The sequence below is a fragment of the Streptopelia decaocto genome, assembly GCF_964273445.1.
Source record: "Streptopelia decaocto genome assembly, chromosome: 4".
NCBI lineage: Eukaryota > Metazoa > Chordata > Aves > Columbiformes > Columbidae > Streptopelia > Streptopelia decaocto.
In genome coordinates this window covers 67,139,805-67,160,506 of record NC_138658.1, presented here as the reverse complement: position 1 = coordinate 67,160,506, position 20,702 = coordinate 67,139,805, and the positions used below count along the sequence as shown (strand labels likewise).

At 41.7% G+C, this 20,702-nt stretch overlaps 1 protein-coding gene across 1 annotated transcript; it reads right to left on the bottom strand.

The window, feature by feature from the left end:
* Nucleotides 1–213: 213 nt before the first annotated feature.
* Nucleotides 214–5,625, bottom strand: GPR78 (G protein-coupled receptor 78; the record flags this gene model as incomplete). The annotated part of the gene is made up of 3 exons (XM_082050791.1): nucleotides 214–451; nucleotides 4,341–4,454; nucleotides 4,958–5,625. The coding sequence occupies 3 exons, from the start codon at nucleotides 5,623–5,625 to the stop codon at nucleotides 214–216; spliced, it is 1,020 nt and encodes a 339-aa protein (XP_081906917.1).
* Between the last annotated feature and the right edge of the window lie 15,077 nt (nucleotides 5,626–20,702).

Genomic DNA, 20,702 nt, shown 5'->3' with positions numbered 1-20,702 from the left:
AAACCCTCAAGCCTACTCCGCTCACTCAGGGTCAAGGCTTTGCCATGTATTGTACTTGGCTGCAGACCAGGGAAAAGTCCACAACAAACTGCATCACATTAATGCAGCTTTCACACCTTGAAGACACTGTCACCACTGTGAGCACAAGAGGGAAAAGGCAGCTTCCCAGCAGCAAACACCTGTCTCACTCGAAGGGGAATGCTTTTCATATTGTTAGTTTGTTCTGTGCAAGCAGTAATCATTTTCAGTGTCGAGAGAGCTGTTGTACCCCGATGATGGATACAGGTCCCTCTTGAGTATCCTATTGACAATGTTGATCAGAACTTTTTTGTACTGTTGACGTAAAAGCGAGTAAACAAATGGATCTGATGCAGCCTTACTGTAGGTGAGGCACTTGCTTATAACTCCCCAGTAGTAATTTATGGTAACAAAAGGAAGGAGCTCTATCAACCTGTTAAACATTAAAGAGAGAAGGAAACACTTGAGTGTTATATTCACACTGACCCCAGTGCTCAACTCATGCTTCATGAAACATTAAAGTGAGACTTATTTTCTTACAGTACACAGTCTCTGCAGGAGAAGGGTCCTGTACTTACTCCTTGGATTCAGCAAAAGCAAAGGAAACTTTCCTAGCAAGGCCGCTGGGAGACAACAATCATTCCCAGTATGAAAAGAGAGAAAAGTGTGTTTTCGAAGTTAATGCTCCTGTACATCAGAGATAAGAAAGTGCTGGAATTTATTGTTAACTTTCTGAATTTAGAGAGTTGTGCTGGTAAGTGGTCAAAATTTTGGTAACATAAATGACTACCCCTCTCCCATGGCAAGCTTGAGATAGACACAAGTGACTGGGAGCATCAAGGCTCACTCAACTCAGTGGACTGAGTGGTGTTGTTCAGTAACACTTGAGACATTCAGGCGTAACCCCCTTGACATCAGGCTACTACTTCTGCAAGTTGTGGGTCTCCTCTAGGTCCTTTGTCATATCTGCCAACATATGTAAAGGTTTTGGATACTATGCATCACTCAAATGACACAAGAAACCTGTACTAGACCACTGAAACCAGTACCTCAGATACAGAACAGTCAAGCTGAATTACACCACTGCTCTGAATTATCACATATGCAAAAAGGATTCATGTTAGACCATTGTAGTATGAAGAACAACATGGCAATATTTCAGAAAGATTTAAGTGGCAGTGGCAAATCCACACTATGCTTAAGAGCACAACTGCATCTGCTTACCTAGGAAAGTTTCTGTGTGTACTTGACTGACCACATTTGGCCAAAGAAAACAAGGAGACAACATTTTAATCATCATTACATGACCAGCCAGCTGCCTCCAGGCCAGTGTCTCCTAGTCTGTGTTTTGTAGGTGATTAGTGGCCTCAGCACCTCAGTTGAGATGGGTATATTAATCACGGAGGAGAAACTGCAACCAAGTTAAACACTTTTTCCACAAAAGTGAGAGCAAATCTTCAGACTATTTCAGCAAATGTCTAGCATACAGTGCATCTGCAGTGAGAAAACTTTCCAGAAAAGTGGAAAGAACATGGTGAGAAGTTTTTATTATCTGGATATCTTTTGTGAAGCCTTTTGCAAGACTAAGAATATACTGTTTTGCTATATTTATTCCAAAAGGAAAAAAAAAAAAAAAAAAGTACCACAAGAAAAAATAACTTTTCCTGTACCCTAAAACATCATTGTTTGAAGATGTAAGATCAGAAGCTTTGTCAAGGCTTGAAGAACCTTTTGGCCTCTTTCCAAAGTGCAGAGCTCCCAGCTTGCAGGGCATTGACTTTTGAAGTTGTTCTGATCCCTCCATGCAGAAAAGTTGACTTATCACCACTAGGACTGAACATTGTAACAAGTGGTTGGACTTTGTCAGGAAAATTTCTTATTTATATGCATGAAACTGAAATAATTCCTGTGGCATGTGCATTTAAAAAAACAGATGACTTCTGTTTGAAGCTGCTTGGGAAAAATTCCAGTGAATTCAAAACAGAGAATAGGAAGGCACAAAATGTGAGGAATAAATAAATGTATGATAAATTACTCTTGTTGCATCCTATATATCACCCTGATACAAGAAATATACATTTGATATTTACATGTTTGATGTTTTTATAAAGACACTAAATAAGAAGAATTAGGTATCTTTCAGTCATGAAAACAGATATATTTCTATGTCTTCCCTTTAATCTACTATGGGCCCAAACATAATTGCACTGTAGCCAACATAAGAAAAATTACCTAGATTTTAATAAGATGAAGGGCCTGTACAAATCAAGTCAGCCTTAGAAATATCCATCTGAATGCATCTCAGTATCATGTTATTGTTTTCAGTGCTGCTACAGAAAAGATGAAATTAATCTGTCTGCTCTTAGTGAACAGACGCATATTTTGCTAATGATCATAATTTCATTCAAATTTCTGAAATGAGGAGCAAATACTGAGCTCACAACACAAACTGAGTCACCAGGCCAAAGAGCAAGAAAACGGGAGGGAGATCTCTGACTTTGCCTCCATAGAGATTCCTTCAGTGTCACCTGCCCTAACACCAGAATGGTGGAAGAATGGAGAACTGTGCATGTCAGCAAGTCCTCCAACTTCGACTCCACCACCACCTTTTAACCAGTGCCACTGCCTTGCCCTTGGGGCAAAAAGCCTTTGATGTTGTCTTCCCCAAATACTTCCCATTTCGCTGTCACTGGACCACCTCAAGTGTTAGTGACTGAGGCAGAAGCTGTAACTTGAAACGCACATTTATATAAACTCTCAGTCTTCTTTCTAGTGACACAAGATACCGGTTTGTCACAGGTAGAAAATGCACCGTCTCACATTTGCCCAATGCAAGGTCTGAAAAAGGAAGTCACTTCTATTTTAGAGTTTATGAGAATTATCTCCGCCCTGAAAAATGTGACAACACTGGAATTTGCTGAGCTTGCTAATGTTCAGATGGAAAGAAGATGGCAAAATCCACTTTGCTCAATATGATTTTATCCTGATTATGGCAGAAGTTAATAGAAAATGACTCAGAATGTACTGAACAGTACAATTAACCTTTAAACTCTCTGATGTAATGTTAATACTTGTAATAATCCTTTCAACTGAAAAAAAAAAAAAAAAAAAGAGTTATCCAGGCGATCTGTCAGGAATCCCTGACATGCATTCGGATAAAGGGAAACTGATAGAAATGTCATCCTAAAGGTTAACAAATATTGTCATTTTTGTGCACTGGGCTCAATGTCTCCCTTGCCCATACAAAAAGAAGGGTAATGACTGTGATCATAAATGGCCTATATACGTGTGACTGTGAAAGATCAGTGCTCTAAAGCCGGACAATTTCTGTAAGCTGGTGTGGCTGCAGACCCTGGCAGCTTGGCAGAAACCTTGAGGAAACCCTGACTAGGGTGGTTTTGCAAAGACTAGTGCACCTTCCTTGACAAAAGTAGTTCTCTTTAAATGTGTCTTGAAAACACTGTGAAAAGGGACATAATTTTTAAAAAGACACTAGTGAAAAATTTAGCCCATTTCAATTTAGATATTAAAGGTTCAATCCTGAGGTGCTGCAATTCAGTAGAGTTAAATTGATTTCCAGCTCACTGATTTATGCAAGAATTTAAAATAATAACCATATGTTGTTTAAAGACTAAGAAAGTACAGAATGATACATGACTGTTTAAAAAGGTGCAAATCACCAGGGTGGATGCCAATTATTCTGACCAGTTGAGGAGCATGATGTTTCTTATACATTATTAGTTTTCCTGGGAGATGACTCTTACACCTCATCACAAGGCTGTTGTGCACCATTACAGACATTAAGTTTTCCAGACACAAAGTTTAACTGACAAATTATCACCCTGGATAAATTTAAATTATGTCACCAAAGCTTCCAATAAGTTTGGCCTTATGGCTTTAAAAAAGAAAAAAATACTGAGCTAATCACGAAAAGCTGTCTGCTTTCCTCTCTCTTGCTCTGGTCGTGCTAATAAGGAAAGGTGGTGAGTCTTTTAAACTGCTTTTATCTCCCACCGGCATGCAATTAATTCCTGGTATCTGTCCTAAAAGCCTCTTGCTCTTGGCAGAGGCACCCCGACCTGGCTGCAATGAAGAAAGGAGAGCCAGAGTTTGCCGAGGCTTCACCAGCGGCTGGGCGTGCGGGCAGGGTCGGCGTGTGTGTAAGTGTGAGTGCATGTGTGCTTGTGTATTCTGCCCCTCAGAACCAGACCCGGGTGTTCGGCTCCGGCACCCCAAAATTAGCTGTAGCACCCTCCGAGCACCTGTGCGTCTGAGGGTATACTGGTCCCGGAAAGTCCCCCACCCCAACAGACGATACTAACCTGGTGATAATGTAAGGACCAAAACAGATCACGAACGACCCTATAAAAATACTGATTTTCTTAGTAGCCCGTTGCCTCCTCCGCTTCTGCTCATTAAGACAACGCTGCTTCACACTGCAAAGGGAAAAGAGCAGTCGGTGGGTTAAGGCAAGAAGCGAGGAGGAAAGACGTGAACCCCGGGAAGAGGGAAGGGACTCGCTCCCGGCCGGAGAGATCGTGCCCTGGGGGAGGGCAGGGCAGGGTAGCCCCCGGGGGAGGGAGCGCAGCCCCAGCCCGGGAGGGTGGCAGCCCCCTGGGGAGGGGAGGGCAGCCCCGGCTCCGGCGACTCTGGGGACGATCGCACTCACCAAAGCAGCGGCTCCCTGTTAAAGGGAGCTAGGGCAAGTGGGAGCACCCGGCGAGCGGGACTAGCATTTAAACAAAGCAGGCTACAAACGCACAAGCCACCGTCTTCTGGCAGTGTAAGCAGCGTCTGAAACTAGAGGCAGAAGGGTTCGCCATGTGGCCAGGGCAGTCAGAAGTGAAGGAAAGGGTGCTGGGGAGGCAGGACATGCTCTCCTCCCGGGGTACCTACCGCAACTGCCCTGGGGCTGTGAATGCCAACACGCATGCATTACCTGGGGTGTATATCCACCAGTAAAACCAATGTCTGCATGGTGATAATGTCTATCCGCTTGCAGTGGAACCGGGCAACTTTCAGCACCTTTAAGTAGGTGAAACACAAGATCACCAGCGACAGCATGAAACTAGTGGAGTGAAAGACGATGGTGAACACTGTAAACCTTCTCCGTTCCGTCTCTTCCTTCAGGTGCAAGGTGCAAGAGGCATAAACGCTGCTGTAATCTACCCACGAGTAAAACAAAGATACCAAGGGGAACGTGAGGGAGTGGAGCCACGAGTAGCCCATCAGTATCACTGCGTCCTTATACCGCATTTTACTGGTGTAGCTTAAGGGGAACACCACGGCAATCCATTTGTCGATGCTGAGTGCTGCCATGCTCAGCATCGTGTTGGAAGTCAGGAAAGTTTCCAGGAAACCCACTGCCTTGCAAACGCAGCCCCCGAGGGGTTGCTGGCTCCTCAGGATCCCCAGCAGGGTAAAAGGCATATTCAGGACGGTGAGAAGCAGGTTGCAAAAGGATAAGTTCACCAGGAAAACCCCGGCGACCTGCTTGCGGATCTCCGTACTGTAGACGAAGCATAGCAGCACCAGGAGGTTGGAGAGCAGAGAGACAACCAGCACCAGCACGAGGAGCAACGCCAGCAGCACGCCTGCCAAGTCCATCTCTCAGCGGGTCGCCTGGAGCGGGCGAGGGCAGGAGGAAGGAGGCATCCGAGCCGGCACCGCAGCCTCGCCTGCCGCCGCCCGCGGCCGCCCGCGCATGTTGCCGGCGGCGCGGACCGGGGGACAGGGGGCCGGGGGAGCGGGGAGAGGAGCCGGAGGCAGAGAGGTGTAGGGAGAGGAGCAGGGGGCGGGGAGCAGAGAGGAAGGTGCAGAGAGAGGGGCGAGGGGAACGGGGCTGGGCGGGCTGCCAGCCGGGGCAGAGGGGAGAGCTCCCGCGGGGAAGCGGGACCGGGATACCTGGGTAGCGGTGCCAGCAAGCGGGGGAGCGGGATCCGGGCGAATTGGAGACGGGGCAACCGGGGACCCGAGCCGGAGGTAGGGGTGAGGTCGAGGCACCCGGGAATCGGAGCCGGGGAGAGGGGTCGGGGCGCCGGGGGAGCGGGGCCGGGGGTAGCGGCGAGCGCGGCCGCGGGAGTGGGGAGCGGGGTCCGGAGCCGAAGCGCGGTGCTCGCTGCGCGCTGTCCGCGGTGCTGAAGCGGGAGCTGCCCCGACGGCCGAGCCGCGCTGCCTTCAGGCTGCTGCGCCCCTCGCGCCGGTGCCCTCTCCGGGTCCCCCTGCGACGGGCGCACGGCCGCCTTCAGGCACTGAGCATCTTCCCCCGCTGCCCAGCCCCTGAAATACTCCAGCCGCGGAGCCTCCCGCGGCGACTCATGCGCAGACGAGCGGCTGCGAGGCACAGGCTCAGCCAGAGATCGCGGAGTCGGTTTGATTCACTCCCGGACCGCAGGCGACAGCAACAGGAAGCCCAACTTTCCGCTAATGCGCAGCTCAGGAAGGATCAGAGCTGGCGGGGAATCGCTGGTAGTTTAATGTCTGTGCCGTGCTCAGGAACGCCTTGAGCGCACCGGCTGCATTCAGCGTTCATGAAACCTATTGAAAAGCTACTGTCTGTGCCCTTGGAAGGTTTCCCCTCTCCATCTGAGGGACTACTTGCTCTTTCCCTTGCTTTGATTTCATAGCACCTAGAGGGTTTGTGTTTGCCGTGGGCATCCCCACTGTCCTCCTTGGTCAACAATAGGGGGAAGGATGCTGTTCGGTTAGCGACTTCACTTTGGCCACTTTGACTCACACTTTTGAAGTTGCAGCTGGGTGAACAACTGCCCACATTAGAGTCGTGCTGGCACATTCTGTGGAAAACTAAAGTCTCTCTCTTACCATTTTGCACTTACAGTCTTAGCACAACAGTGCAATGGTAAGAAAGGGTTTTTTTTCAGTTATCACATTGTGGCAAGAGCTAAAAAGACAAATATGAAAGAGGCCAGAGATTCTCCCTTTGCACCTGTCAGGAAAGTGGATCACGTGTCTAGTGCCCAAAGATGCTATAAATCTTGTCTTAGATTAAAAAGTAAAAGAAATATAGAAGTGGGAAAAAATAGGATATAAGTTTTGGTGCATAAAAGAACTGGTACAGAAAAAATCTGCCACATCTAATCACCATCACATTTTACAGTTGATTGCCAGAACTGACAGGAAGAAAAGGAGAAGGGTAGCTTTCCCACTATCCAAAATGACTATTAATATCCTAAGGAAATGCTGCATTGTATATATTGTTCCTACAATGTAGCCTTGTCACGCAAGTGTGACCACTGTGTGAATAACTACACATAAAAGTGCTTGGCAGAGCCTGGAGGCAATGTTTGTTTGTATGTTTGTTTGTTTTTCCAACAGCATTTATAAGCTTTGGATCAGGCCCTAATTGAAAAGCTTGCTATGGTAAGTTGTATGTCTTAAGGAAAGAGCAAAGCAACAAGACATGAGATGTGTTATTTGGAAGAGAACCAGAACTGTATTATTCCTCAGGATGGAAAGAAATTTAATGTTTTCTTTGATCAGAAAGCTGTCATTTCCAAAGTTAAAAAAGAGCAGATGCAGTTGACAGTGCTTATGCTTGACAAACAAAGATCCAATATATATCTGTGTAAGCATTTGAAAAAAAAATCTATAAAAGCATGACAATACCAGTTCTCTCAGAGTTCAGTTGTTGCACTTCTGTCATCAGAGAACTAACACTGCAGAGTCAAACGCTGCACAGAGGGTTGGGAAAAATTGAACTGTCATGGGAGAAGCTGGCTGTATCCATTCAGAGCAGAGGTTCTGCAGTTACTCCGTCTCTCATAGCAGCAATGCTTAAGATTCCTGCTAGTCAGAACCCATCTATAACTTACCTTTCATTTAATAGTATCACAAGGTTATGGAGCTTTTATGTTAGACATCTGGGATTAGAGGCTCTCTGTGTAGTGATGTGAGGTGGGGTGGATGTTATTTTATATCATCACAGAGATAACCTAGATGCGCTCTACTCTTACTGTGAGAGCTACTTGAGAAGCTATTTCCTGTTGGATCCAGACAGAAGGCAACTTCTGTCTCTTTCTGACTCTCTTCTATGCATGCACACATAATTTCTTTAATACAACCTTTTCAAATGAAGAATGAATTGTTTCTGAAAACTAATGGAGAAAGAACACGTCAAAACAAGACAAGAAAAAAAAAATAAGGTAGCAAGCAGCAGAAAGCCAGGAAAAAATGATTCTGCTTTTTCACATGTGCAGTGAGCTGTACAGTCCCCTGAAACAATATCCTGGGCTCAAAGGACCCAGTAGAAATGAAATTGTTAGATTTCCCCTTCTATTTTCAGTGGAACTTTATCAACATGACAAGTTAAGCATATGCATGACTTTCTGTGGGATGTAGGTCCTCTGCTGACCCTTTATCATTTACAGGATGCAAACTATAACATTTCATACCAACCACCTTTCAATTTAATGTTCAAATACCCATTTACAGCTTATGAGGCTGAAAATTTGCATGTGTGTGAGACCAGAAGGCTTGAACTTGCCACTGTGGGTTTATGAAAGTAGGCATCTGCTACCTTAGCCCCTCAAAAGACATATGCTCATGCTACCTTTTTGCATATAAGCAGACACACATAAATCACTGCAAATGATAAGAATGAGTCATACTAAACCTACATATTTTCCCAATCAAGATCTTACAGTATTTACTTTCACAATCAAGGATGCTGTCTTGATTGAAACTGGGGACAGTGGAGACTGCTGCAATACAAACAAGAAAAGGGAAAAAAAAAAAAAAAAAAGAGAGGTGCTTGTCATTAATTATCCTTTAATAGACATAAACTATTCAGTTAGCACAGATTAGGTAAGTACTTGAGACTTTTGTTCTAGTAGCTGCATCATTCATTAAATCTACACATTCATCTGTTCTAAATATTGACCACAACTTATTGGATTTAATGGTTAATGGACTGTATTCACTGAAAAGAAATAGGGGACGATTGAAATTCCCTTTTAGTTTCACTCCAGGAGAGATGTGTCATGCAAATTTCAATGTAGATCACAACTGAGCATAATTCAGCTCTAATCAATGTATTCTGCAAAGGCTAGGAACACATTTAATTTGGTTCTAATTTTAAGAAAGCATGATGAAAGAAGGAGGTCTCAAACAAATTACAGCAAATAATTTGCAAGTACAGAGAAAAGCAACCCTTTCCCCAAGCTTGTCTTATAATAGGTGAAGAGAGGGAATTTAATTTATATTAACCAATATGGGGGGAAATGGAATGGCTCACAGAACCAACATTAAGAACAAAGCTTTTCACTTCTAGGCCACTTGCTAAAAGTGATCAGTTTCAAAAGTGAAGAAGAATAGTTAATACCCGTCAGATTTTTCAGCATGCTCTGCAAACAGCTCTGGTACTCATAGCTCTCAAAAAGAACATGGAAACATATTCTCATCACCACAATGGCAGCATGTGTGTCATTGTTGTCTTGCTAGTTTTAGTTAATGAAGCTTTAGTGAAGCTAGAGTCCTTCAGCCCATCAAAACTCAGCAGCACCTTAATTTTTTGTTATTCTCTTGTCATTTCTTTTCAGAGTCCTGTTTTATTATTATTTCAACTATAGGGTCTTTGAGCAAGCAGGGCATCCTTACCTACTAGATTAACACAGCTTTTATTCTTTCTGCAACAATATGACAAATGAGCAAGTAGACAGTAGTAACGTAATAACTGACATGCTGTTAATCTCTTCAGAAAGGATGTGAGGCCTGACTCATCAGTCTAATACAACTCCACAACACTGTTCCTGTGGCAGAATTCCAGTGGGCACATTTACCACCTGTGGAATAGCTTTGTCATAAAGATCTTCCTCAAATGGAGTAAATCCAAACTGAAAGGACTGCACGTTCCTCCTGTAGACCCCTACTTTGCAGGGAAAACATAGAGCAGTAAAAAGTATGTGTATTTATCATAACTACCAGGGAAGGGAGAACAGCAAAAGAAATATGAAGCTTAACTGTACAGCAGTTCTGCATACTGAAATTACTTCAAAATTCTTAAATACTACAACAACGAATCTCATAGTTCAACAGATGAAGTTGCAGTTGGATTAAAACTATACAATTGCAAAAATCTTTTAGCTCATGTTCGTGTTTATGCACACGAGACATATTCCTACAGTTTGCAAAAATTGATCTCAAAATAATACAAGCATAAAATACTTGACTTTGAGGGTGGAGCTGAGGTCTGATGAAACAGGTAATAATGCCACAAGAATAACTGATGAGACCACACCTCAAATACTGTGTTCAGTTTGGGGTCTTTCACTACAAGGAACCCACTGAGGTGCTGGAGAGAGTTCAGAGAAGGGCAACGAGGCTGGTGAGGGGCCTGGAGCACAAGTGTGATGAGAAGTGGCTGAGGGAACTGGGGCTGTTCAGCCTGGAGAAAAGGAGGCTGAGGGGAGACCTTATCACTGTCTGCAACTACCTGAAAGGAGGTTGTAGCATGGGGGGTGTTTGTCTCTTCTCCCAAGTAGCAAGTGATTGGACAAGAGGAAATGACCTCAAGTTGCACCAGGGGAGGTTTAGATTGGATTTTAGGAAAAAATTCTTCACAGAAAGGGTTGTTGGGCATTGGGACAGGTTGCCCAGGGAAGCTGTGGAGTCACCTGGAGATGTTTAAAAGGCATTTAGACAAGGTTCTTAATGACATAGTTTAGTGCTAGAGTTAGGTTATGGTTGGACTTGATGATCCTGAGTGTCTCTTCCAACCAAAATGATTCTGTGATACTATGAGAAGAAGAAATGGCCTCAAGTTGCAACAGGGGAGGTTTAGATTGGATTTTAGGAAAAATTTCTTTATGGAAAGTATTATGAAGCACTGGAACAAGCTGCCCAGAGAAGTGGTTGAGTTACCATCCCTGGAGGTATTTAAAAGACATGTATATATGACACTTAGGGACATGGTTTAGTGGTGGACTTGGTAGTGTTAGATTAAGGATTTGGTTTCATGATCATAAGGGTCTTTTCCAACCTAAAGGATTCTATGATTCTGTGATTCTATTCTTGATGTTTCTTAATGGAAATGAAAGTACACAGATACTGGAGGATGAAAGGAAAACAACAAAATATTCAGAGAATTAAAACAAGTTTCAGCTGAGATAAAATTCTAAAAATAGATACGGATGAATATGTGTCAATGCTTCCTCTTTCTTCCACCAGTGCATTTTGTCTTTGTCATCCACAACATGAGGCAGCGGATAGAACTAGCATTCTGCATTGCAAGATTCAGCTTTGGAATAAAGCTCTCTGGACTTTCTTCTTAGAGTACAATGCAAAAATGTGAATGCAAAAATATGCTATTCTACTGAGCAGAAAAATAGATTGATTTGAGTGAAGTTTGTGTCAGGAGGTAAACAAACACTAACAGCTTTTACACAGAACAGCTTTATGGCTGTAATGCAGGTCTGAAACTTTAATGGAGGAATACTGTTCCCCCAAGCAAATGGCACAGGAACTTGAATCTCTGTCTTCTATAACTGAGCATTAAGTTCTTCAAAATACCCAGACTATTTCAGTTCTTTCCTCACATTTGCTCTACAACAGAGTTACTCCTGGTTCAACTGAATGTTCGGGACTTGGGTCATAACCAGAATTTTTAATTTCATTAGGGTACAATTCTTTTGCAGTCTTGAGAAAAAATGGTGAGTGGATTCTCAATATTGAATCTCAATGTAAGAGCACATGTACTCTCCTTCCATTTTCATCTATTTTGTCCACATCTTAAGGATTTAGTATATTGATAGGAATTTGATAACCTGATAGGAATAAAGATTAGAGTACATTTTTCTTGCTGTTTTTCCACAGTGCCTCACAAACACTGTGGTTCATACTAGCAGTGCTGTACTACACCAGCTTGTTATAAAATTTATCAAAGCTGCAGGCATGGGGATGAAATTCCCAGGAGTCTTTTACTGGCATTTTCAACAAATGTGACAAGGTTTAGCACTCCCAGGGGCCAGCAAACATTAAATGGCATTTTTCAGAAACTGCTGAGGCAATTTATTTACTGTTGCAGTGAAGTTCTAGGAGCCAACATATGAAAAAAACAGCATGTGTTCTTCTCCTGTACTGTATAAATTCTCCTTTTCCTGCCTTACTTGCTTAAAATCCCCCACACTTCTTCCTTACACAGACGGTTTGATTCTGCTTTCCTTGAGTCAGTGCAAACCCAAGACAAGTCTCTTAAAGCCACTGGGAAAACCAACACAGTGGAAATTAAAGCAATCAAGCATAAGGCTGTAGAAACAGCGTTAAGTTTCTGTGTTGGGAGCCATGTTGGTTAGAGTTACTTATTATACAGAACACTCAGCAAATTATATTAAGAAAAAAATTAACATCACTTTGTGCAGTGAGAGGGCTGATCTGACAGAGATCACTGCTGAGCTACTCAGGGACAGAGATGTGCAAAGCAGGCTTGCCCTTCAGATTGCTGTAGGGGAAGGAGTGCACGCACACAGCTGAGAACTCTTTCTTAAGCTGTTTGCTAGGCAGTAGTTTAAACAGATGCTGAATCAAAGGAACAGAGGGGGTTTTGGAGTGGGCAAGTCACTGTGGGCTGAACTCAGATGTGACCAGGGCAGCCACAGAGGGGCAAATTGCTTTGGCATTAAGGCACAAGTGCCTCTCAGCTCTGCAAATTCCCTCCTGAGGGATGGATGTGTCACATAACTTATCCCCTCATGGATGCATAGCAGACCAGTCCCCATAATTCAGGGCAACAGCCTTGGGTTGTACAGAGTTGACCCTGCTTCTCCTGCCCCAGGTCTTTAACCTTCACGCATTAATCTTTCTGTGGCAGTTTCTTGCTTGAAGACCTTAAGCAATAGTTTGCCTCTCCCTAAGCTGTCACTGCAGAGAGGTTTCTCCACACCCCCACTAACAGGTACAGCTTCTATTGGTGAAGGTAATCAACTGGCACCATCTGCTTTGAGGAATAAATAGCAAGATATTTTCTACAGCAATTCTGTAATATCTAGGTACTGTCCTCCCATCACATCCATCCCTTTCCCTTGCCCACCCACCCATCCACCCACCCCCACATCCATCCACAGGAACACGTTCTTTTGCAGAAAAAAACACTGGCTCAAAAGCAACTTCACTCAAAGAAATGGAGTTGGCAGGTGATAAATAAGCCTGTGCTATGCTGCTTTCATAAAAATACTCTCTGGGGCTAAGACATTTAAATGTGACCACAGGTTATTGTGCATGCACAGCTATCGCAGAGTCTCTATTATCACACACCTTTCACTAAATGTTTCACTGAATGTGCTACAAAAAAAAAAAAAAAAAAAAAAAAAAAAAACCACAAGAAACCACAATACCAAAAAACCCCACTTTCATTAGGGTAAAGAAAGAAAATCAGGGAACTGCCAGGACAAAATTCACACGGTATAATGCAAACTCTGTGCACTGGCATAGCAGGGTTCCCACTGTAAGTGATGTTGCTTAGGAACAATAATAACAAGTAGCCCCAAATCATCTCCTCTGATTATAAAGGGAGACTCAGTCTCCCACCAGAAGCATAGAAGTGAAAAATATCACACCCATCTACGAGTCTCACTCTTACCTGGGATGGGCTTTCATCTGAATAACAAGAGACAAGTTGGTCCCCAGTTCTGCCAGGAGCCCTACCACAAACAAATGTTGCCAAAGTTGATAAGAAATTCAGAATCACACAGGAATGGGAAACCAAAGCACAGGCTGGGGCTGATGGCTCTCTAAAGCCATTCCCCTTACCCAGCTCCACACCTACTTTTGCCCACCTATACAGGAAACCACAGGAAGTCTCTTTTCCGCAATACTCTACAGTGGAATAACCTTGCCCTGACCCCGTGTTGGTGCCTGCAGGGACTTGGGTAGTCCTTGGACTGGATTCTTGCTTGTTTCTCACATAGCATTTTTCCATGTTGCTTCCTCAGACCTTGGTCCTGAGGGAGGGTGGTGGGCATGTACGTCCTTCACAGGTAGTAAAAGAATAAATGCCACCTGCTCCTTGGCTCTGCAAGGGCTCTGGGAGATTATCTGTGGCTGAAGCTCTCAGTTATGCCTATCTAGGCACAGACGCTCAAAAGTACCAGAAAATTTGCCCTGTACTCTGCCTGACCTTCGCTTAGGAGTCCAATGCAAATCAGTTATTCTCAGAACAACATTTTTTCCTTATGCTGATGAGGTTCCTTGAGTTTTGTAACCTCTGCAATTTCTTTGGATGTGTGCTACAAATTATTAATATATTCTGAATTCTAAACTATTATTTTTGATAATTATGTTCATTTTTGTGCCTCTTCAGGTCATTTCTGGTTTTGCCTCTTCCCTGGGTAATCATTTTCATTAACATAGCAGTAGTCTTGGAAACAGCCAGGCAGAGCTTTGTAACCATCATCTAGCTTCATGCAATGAGTTGAGCAAGTAAACATACACTGGTCTGTTGTCACACACAGAGCAGTTCTGGTCAACTGGTGTCTAGGGCTGCTGTGCACTCTCCCTGCTGCTCCAATGTAGGCCCAGCTGCTGGTACTTTTGGCACAGCAACTTAAAAAAAAAACAAAAACAAAAACAAAAACAAAAGGAAAAGACATGAAAAAATGCCTTCATTGCCCACAAAAATAAAAAAAGTTCCCGGAGTTGGGAAAGCCCTTTTACTAGCTGGGCTAATTCAATTCAGGTGTAAGTCTAGGACAGGAAAACTTTAGATCCTCTAATCTGCCTGAGGAATCAAAAATCTGCCTTTTTTTAACCCAAACAGGGGTCTGAGCCTGCAGAGGTCAGCAACCAAGCTGCTGGGTGAAAGAAGGCAGCCATTTCTGGTCTAGGGTTTAGTGAAACATTTGGAAAGCTTTCATTTTGTTCTGACATTGAATAGAAACAATGTTAACATTTTGAAATGTCTCACAAAATTGCTTTTGTCCATTCCTGATTAGCAGCCATTGCCTGTACTCCTGTTATCTTGTATTTTCTTATCCATCCTTTCCCAAACTCCCACTTCTCTCACTTGCACAATTTGCATCTCATGTTTACATCATCAACGTATGTGCAGGAGAGGTGAAAATCACTGTCTTTTAGTCTCTGCCTATGAGGTGCCACCCTGCCAGGGGCCCCTATATGCAAATTCCTTAAAAATTGTCTTCTGTGAAAATGAGATACTGGAATCTTTGGTCACATGCCTGATCATTCAAGGTCAGTGATAGGAAGGAAGCACCACACCAGGTGAGAAATGTGCCAGGTCAGCAGGAACAGGTTTTGCTTGGTGCAGGAGTGATTTGCCTTTGAGTGATGTATTGGATGGAGGGCAGGGATGGGCCTCAAATACAAGGTATAATGGACTGTGAGTAAACTACATAGAGTACAGGCTCTGCTGCAGAAGAGTCATCACCAACCACAACAATAGATCAAGATAACTGATTGCCAGCTTTAGTAATCACGATGCTTATGAGCAGCATTTTTCATTGTTTATGATTACTACATCTAGTAAAAATATGCCAAGAACAGTTCTTTAAGCTCGTTTCATAACATTGTCAATGTTTTTTGAGATTATGTATGTGTTATTCCTTTCCAATTATATTGCAGAATCGTATTTGAAAACAAGGTGTTTGCTAACTTTGAGTAGTTTTATGCATGACAGCTTAAAAGACAGCATTGCCCTGAAAGCCATTATTTCTTTTTAGTTAGCTAATGTTAAAAATCAATAATTCAGGTGTATTAAGAGGATTTATAGATCTTAAAACTAAATAAAGAGAACCACTCTGATAATGTATTCTGACATTCTGTCAAAAATGGCTGTGATATTATCTTGTTTGCACCACAGCATAAATAAAAATTCATTCTTGATGACAAAAAAGTCTTATGCAGGCAATGTGTTGAAGGTGATCTACCAAATTTGTCCCAGCTGATTGCTCTTCAAAAAGGTATGGCTCATTTCTGAACTGATATTGTTCATCTTCAACTTCAACCAGGGGATTGCTATACACTTATTCACCAGATTGAAGAGCCAGTTACCTAAAATCTGCTACTGTAAACTAACAGTTCAAGGACACCAATTTCCAGTGCTTATTTTGAGCACTCTCCATTTCAACATGTGTCTTTAATGGTGGAAATCACAATTAAGCACAGATGTGCTCACAACAAGTAGTAATACCCACCACATTGATTATGCAGATACTCTGTTGTGTGCTGAGTGCTTATATTAAACAACATCACACTGTGGCATCAGGTACAGTTGATTTCAGTGTTACCCAAAAATGTTTGTTACAGTACTTTCTTCCCAAGTTCAGAAGGCTCTTTCTTATCAATATAAACTAAATTAAATGGCACTACAGGTATGATTTTAAGCTGTTTTAGAGAATATACTGTATAGTAGTTTTTATTTAGCTGAGTGATCTGGACCACGACAAGCTACAGACTTGTCCTCTTTATTCTTACTTATCTCCATTTGCTTTTTAAGCTGAAGATATATCAGTGATCTCGTTATCTCCCAAGTCCCTGATCAAAGTATTAAATATCACAGACCAAAACCAATTTCCCATGGCATTCTCTAAGGAATATAACCATTCAATGGTATTTCTCAGCTTAAGGTTGCCTTTTATGTAAATTGATTTTTATAATAACTACCTCACAAATAAAAACTGACAACCCTATTTCACTGTTAAAAAATACTTTTATTAAAGTAATGATTGAAATCTGGCCATTTCTGCATTCAGACTCTTCAAATGATGTTTTTGAATATAAGTGACATGCAGCATGATTCTGCAGTCTATGAGAAGCAATTTTTTAACAGAAACAAGAGTTGAAATCTCATAAAACAGTATGTGCTGTTTTATAAGACCAGCATTTTTAGTGACTGCTGGAAGCACAGCGAGGCTTCCTGACGTGCAAGCTTTATTCCTATTTCTTCTCAAATGTGGTATAAAACCAGTTTTGCCTATCTTAAACTGATGAAATTCTTGATGATTCCAGGTTAACAGCAAAACAATACGCAGATCTGAGGGCAGTGTTTCGCCCTCTCCAGCAGAGAGGTGATGGGCTTATACCGGTTCCCTTTCTTGATTCCAGGCTTCACTGGCCGTGCAGCTTTCCAGCAGAGCTCAAGCCAGCAGCTCTGCCGAAGCCTCAGATTCCTGGTTCCCAAAGGCACTCAGTAAGATTAAACTGGAGTGACTAAGCATGTACCTTACTTTTCCAAGTGGGTCTACAGACAAGGGCAAACCATTATTTCTGTTTAAACTGATAGTGCTTTCCTCTGGTTTAAGTAATAAAATAATGAAATGAAAACAAAATAATGGGAAAAAAAAAGTTTATATCCAAAACGCCAAATGTAGAAGATGTATCTGTGTTAAGTGGGGAAAATGTCTAAGTCTTTGGTTTAGTTGCTTATTTACATTTTATTTCTCTTTCTGCAGTTTGGTTTATATATATATATATTTATATTTTTTTTTAAATTTAATTTAATTTTATTTTTGCTAACTATATCCTCCATCCTTGGATTCTTTAAGTAACAGAAAAAAAAAAAAGAGAAAAGAATTTTAAGTCTTTTTTCCCCCTGGGCATGTATATATTTGGCCACACTGGGAATAAACTGCAGCATTCTAGTTCTCTCATCACTGATTGCCTTTAATTATTCTCAATTTATAGTGGTAGTGCTGGAAAGCAAGGAGTGTCATAATCAGAGTTCTTTTCAGCTGGCTAAGCATTAATGGATGATGATTAACAAGAAAACCTCTCTGCCTTGCCAGTCCAGGCTAAAAGCAAATAGGTTATTTTGCCAATTCATGAGTTTATTGTCCACATATCTGAAAAAAAATGGGTAGAAGTAGCAATGTAGCTATACAAATATATGTTACGTTAATTTGTGAACTAACCTAGACACTCTTTTTTGCTTCATTCAGATTAAAGTTCTGTTTCAAAACTGGTTCACAACCATTTTGAATACATTGCAGGCCTGTTTGTTGTGAAACTGTACCCAAATACAGATCGGTAAGTACTGCTGTCTATTAACCAGCTGTTTGAGAGTTTGGTCGAGGTCATGACATTTCTCTTTACCTTGTGTTTGAACCCACTTGATCAATTCCCTTCATGAGTATGCAAAGCCATTTGCCAGAAAGACTTCACATTTTGACAGATCAAACCTACATGTTCTCCTCTCTTTTAAATGTGAAGCAGAAGCATCCCCCTCCCACCTATCAGTAAAAGCTCACATTAAACACCTGTGAGTGCATGATTACCTGCCAGCTTTTAATACAATTTTTGATGGTAAATGGCTGCATCCTTTGTACCTGCTATGGAACTCCCAAGATGTGGGTGTAATAAGAGGTTTTTGCACATGTTGACACATTAATGAGAATGCAAATACATAGTGTCATTATGTCATCAAGCTATACATTTACCAATTATCAATGGTACCTGTTTCTTTGGGCAATATTATTTTTTAGTAAATAACTCCTTTTTCATTGAAGAGGAACTCAGATTTATCACCCAGCTGAAGATGTAGCATTTTTGAGGGTCCTGTGAAACAACTGACATACCTTAAGGTTGTATCAGGTTAAAACTACAGTGAGATGATTGTAGAATGGTTCTTGATTTACGTGCTACTCAGTCCAGGGATTGAGTTTTTGTGTTTGCAAAATACACGTTTTGAGTGCTAAGTGCTCAATAGTATGCAAAATGTTTGTTTTTACTCACAGATTTTCCAGTAGATTTCAGTGAGCCTGTAATGGAATAAAATAGCTCTAAATATTTTCAAGGAGGAAAACAACTAGTACCTCTTCATTTTGTAGAAAATTCTGCAAGTTCAGCTGTCTCATTCTTTCCTTGCAGACAAACACAGTTCAGTTTTTTTGTTTATTTGTTGTACTTCTTTGAATTTCCTTGGATGTGTTTCAGGTAATATGAATAATGCAGTCTTTAGGAAGGATATAGTAATCTCAGAGCTTTAGAGAAAAGGTGTCGGTGCTATTCATTGTATTTCTGCAATACCAAGAGATGCCTCAGAGCTTCACTATACAAACTGCTGTTCCACCACACAATGGAAGAGCCATTTGATTTTTTTAATGTTCCATAGGAGAAAGAAGATTATTTCAAGCAATAGTAATGAAATAATTATAATCAGCATGGTTAATAGCTAATATCAGAACAAAATTAGTCCATTACATCATAACTTTGTATACACATTCTGAAGCCACTGCCTTATTTTGTTCCTGTATCATATTATTCTCAATAAACCATTACACTTTTCCAGTCTATCACCTCTCATTGCATTTTTTATTATTAGGTACATTGTGTGTTTATTTGTTTGTTTGTTTTCCTGTCCTAATTATTAATAATCTTATTTCTAATCTACTGGAGCTACTATTTTCAGGACTTCTGATCTCTAAACTTCAAAAAGATTAATAAACCTCTGCAAAGCCATATATACTTCAGTCCTTCCAGATTTAGGTCTCTCTTTTCAGCTAACATTGAAGATCTTCATACTCTTAATATAATGTAACGAGTTTTGATTAGTCACAGTCCCTATAGTATATGCCACTAGACACATATCTTTAACACTGTAGAAGGAGGACTCTTTATCACTGCCACATGTTTACAATCTGTCAGGCAGTTTTCAGCCCACATGAGTGTGCCGCTATCCAAGCCAATCTGAATCAATTTAGCAGCAAGATTTCATGGAACACAGTGCCAAGTGCTTTACTGAACTCTAAATATGTAACATCCTCAATTTTCCCTTCACACATTTATATTAGAATGAGTGGTGAGGGAAATTTTCAGAGACATGCATATTTAAGCATGGAACCCATTAACTTTAACTTACAGTTTCACTTCAATTTACAAAGGCATTTAGGGATCTGGTTTCCACTGCTGTCCTGTTATGACTTGGAAAAAATCATGCTTGCATCCAAAAAAAGAAACTACATCTTTAAATCAAGTGTTAGTCTTCCTAAACTTTCTCTATTCAGTGCCTTCCCAGCTATAAGAAGAAAATGGACTAATGGCAGACCCTGGAATTGTTTCAACCCTAATTAATGTCTCATAATCTCATCGGAAGAAAAGCAACTATTTCTAGTGCATTCTCTCCCTGTATTTGCTGTGCGAACAGATAATAATCAGTAGGGTCAGTGTTTTGAAAAGAAAAAAAAATCCCATCAAAGGTGCTTTTGTCCCTCATCTGTAGTACCAGGAGAAGATTGTCACATCTTCAGGGATTCCTGCAGGGAAGACGAAGCAAACTGCATGGTGGTCTTCCAGGACTGGTGTGCCAGTGGGGAATATGCTTCACAGGTGACTTTGAACAGCACAAGTTAAAACAGGGTAAAAAAAAATCCCCTGAGAACAGAGTACATGTAAGGTCAGAGCTCTGACAGGGCACAACTGTTCGGCTGAAAATCACTGCTGTTCTTGCAGGAAGAGATCAAAAAGAAAAGAATTTTGCAAGAGTAACTTTTAAACCACTGTGGCTCTTAAAATTGCTATAGCTAACTCCATGCAGTGGTTCATTATCAGCATGACATTCAAGTAATGGACTTCACTTATATTTTCACCAAGTTCCCTTTGCATCACTCTGACAGTGTGAAGAGGATGGGCTTTGAACTGGAGGTACAAGTAATCATTTTATACCTCTTCAGCTTCCCAGAGCAGCAGAAAGAGGTTTTGACATAAATGAGAGAAAATACCCT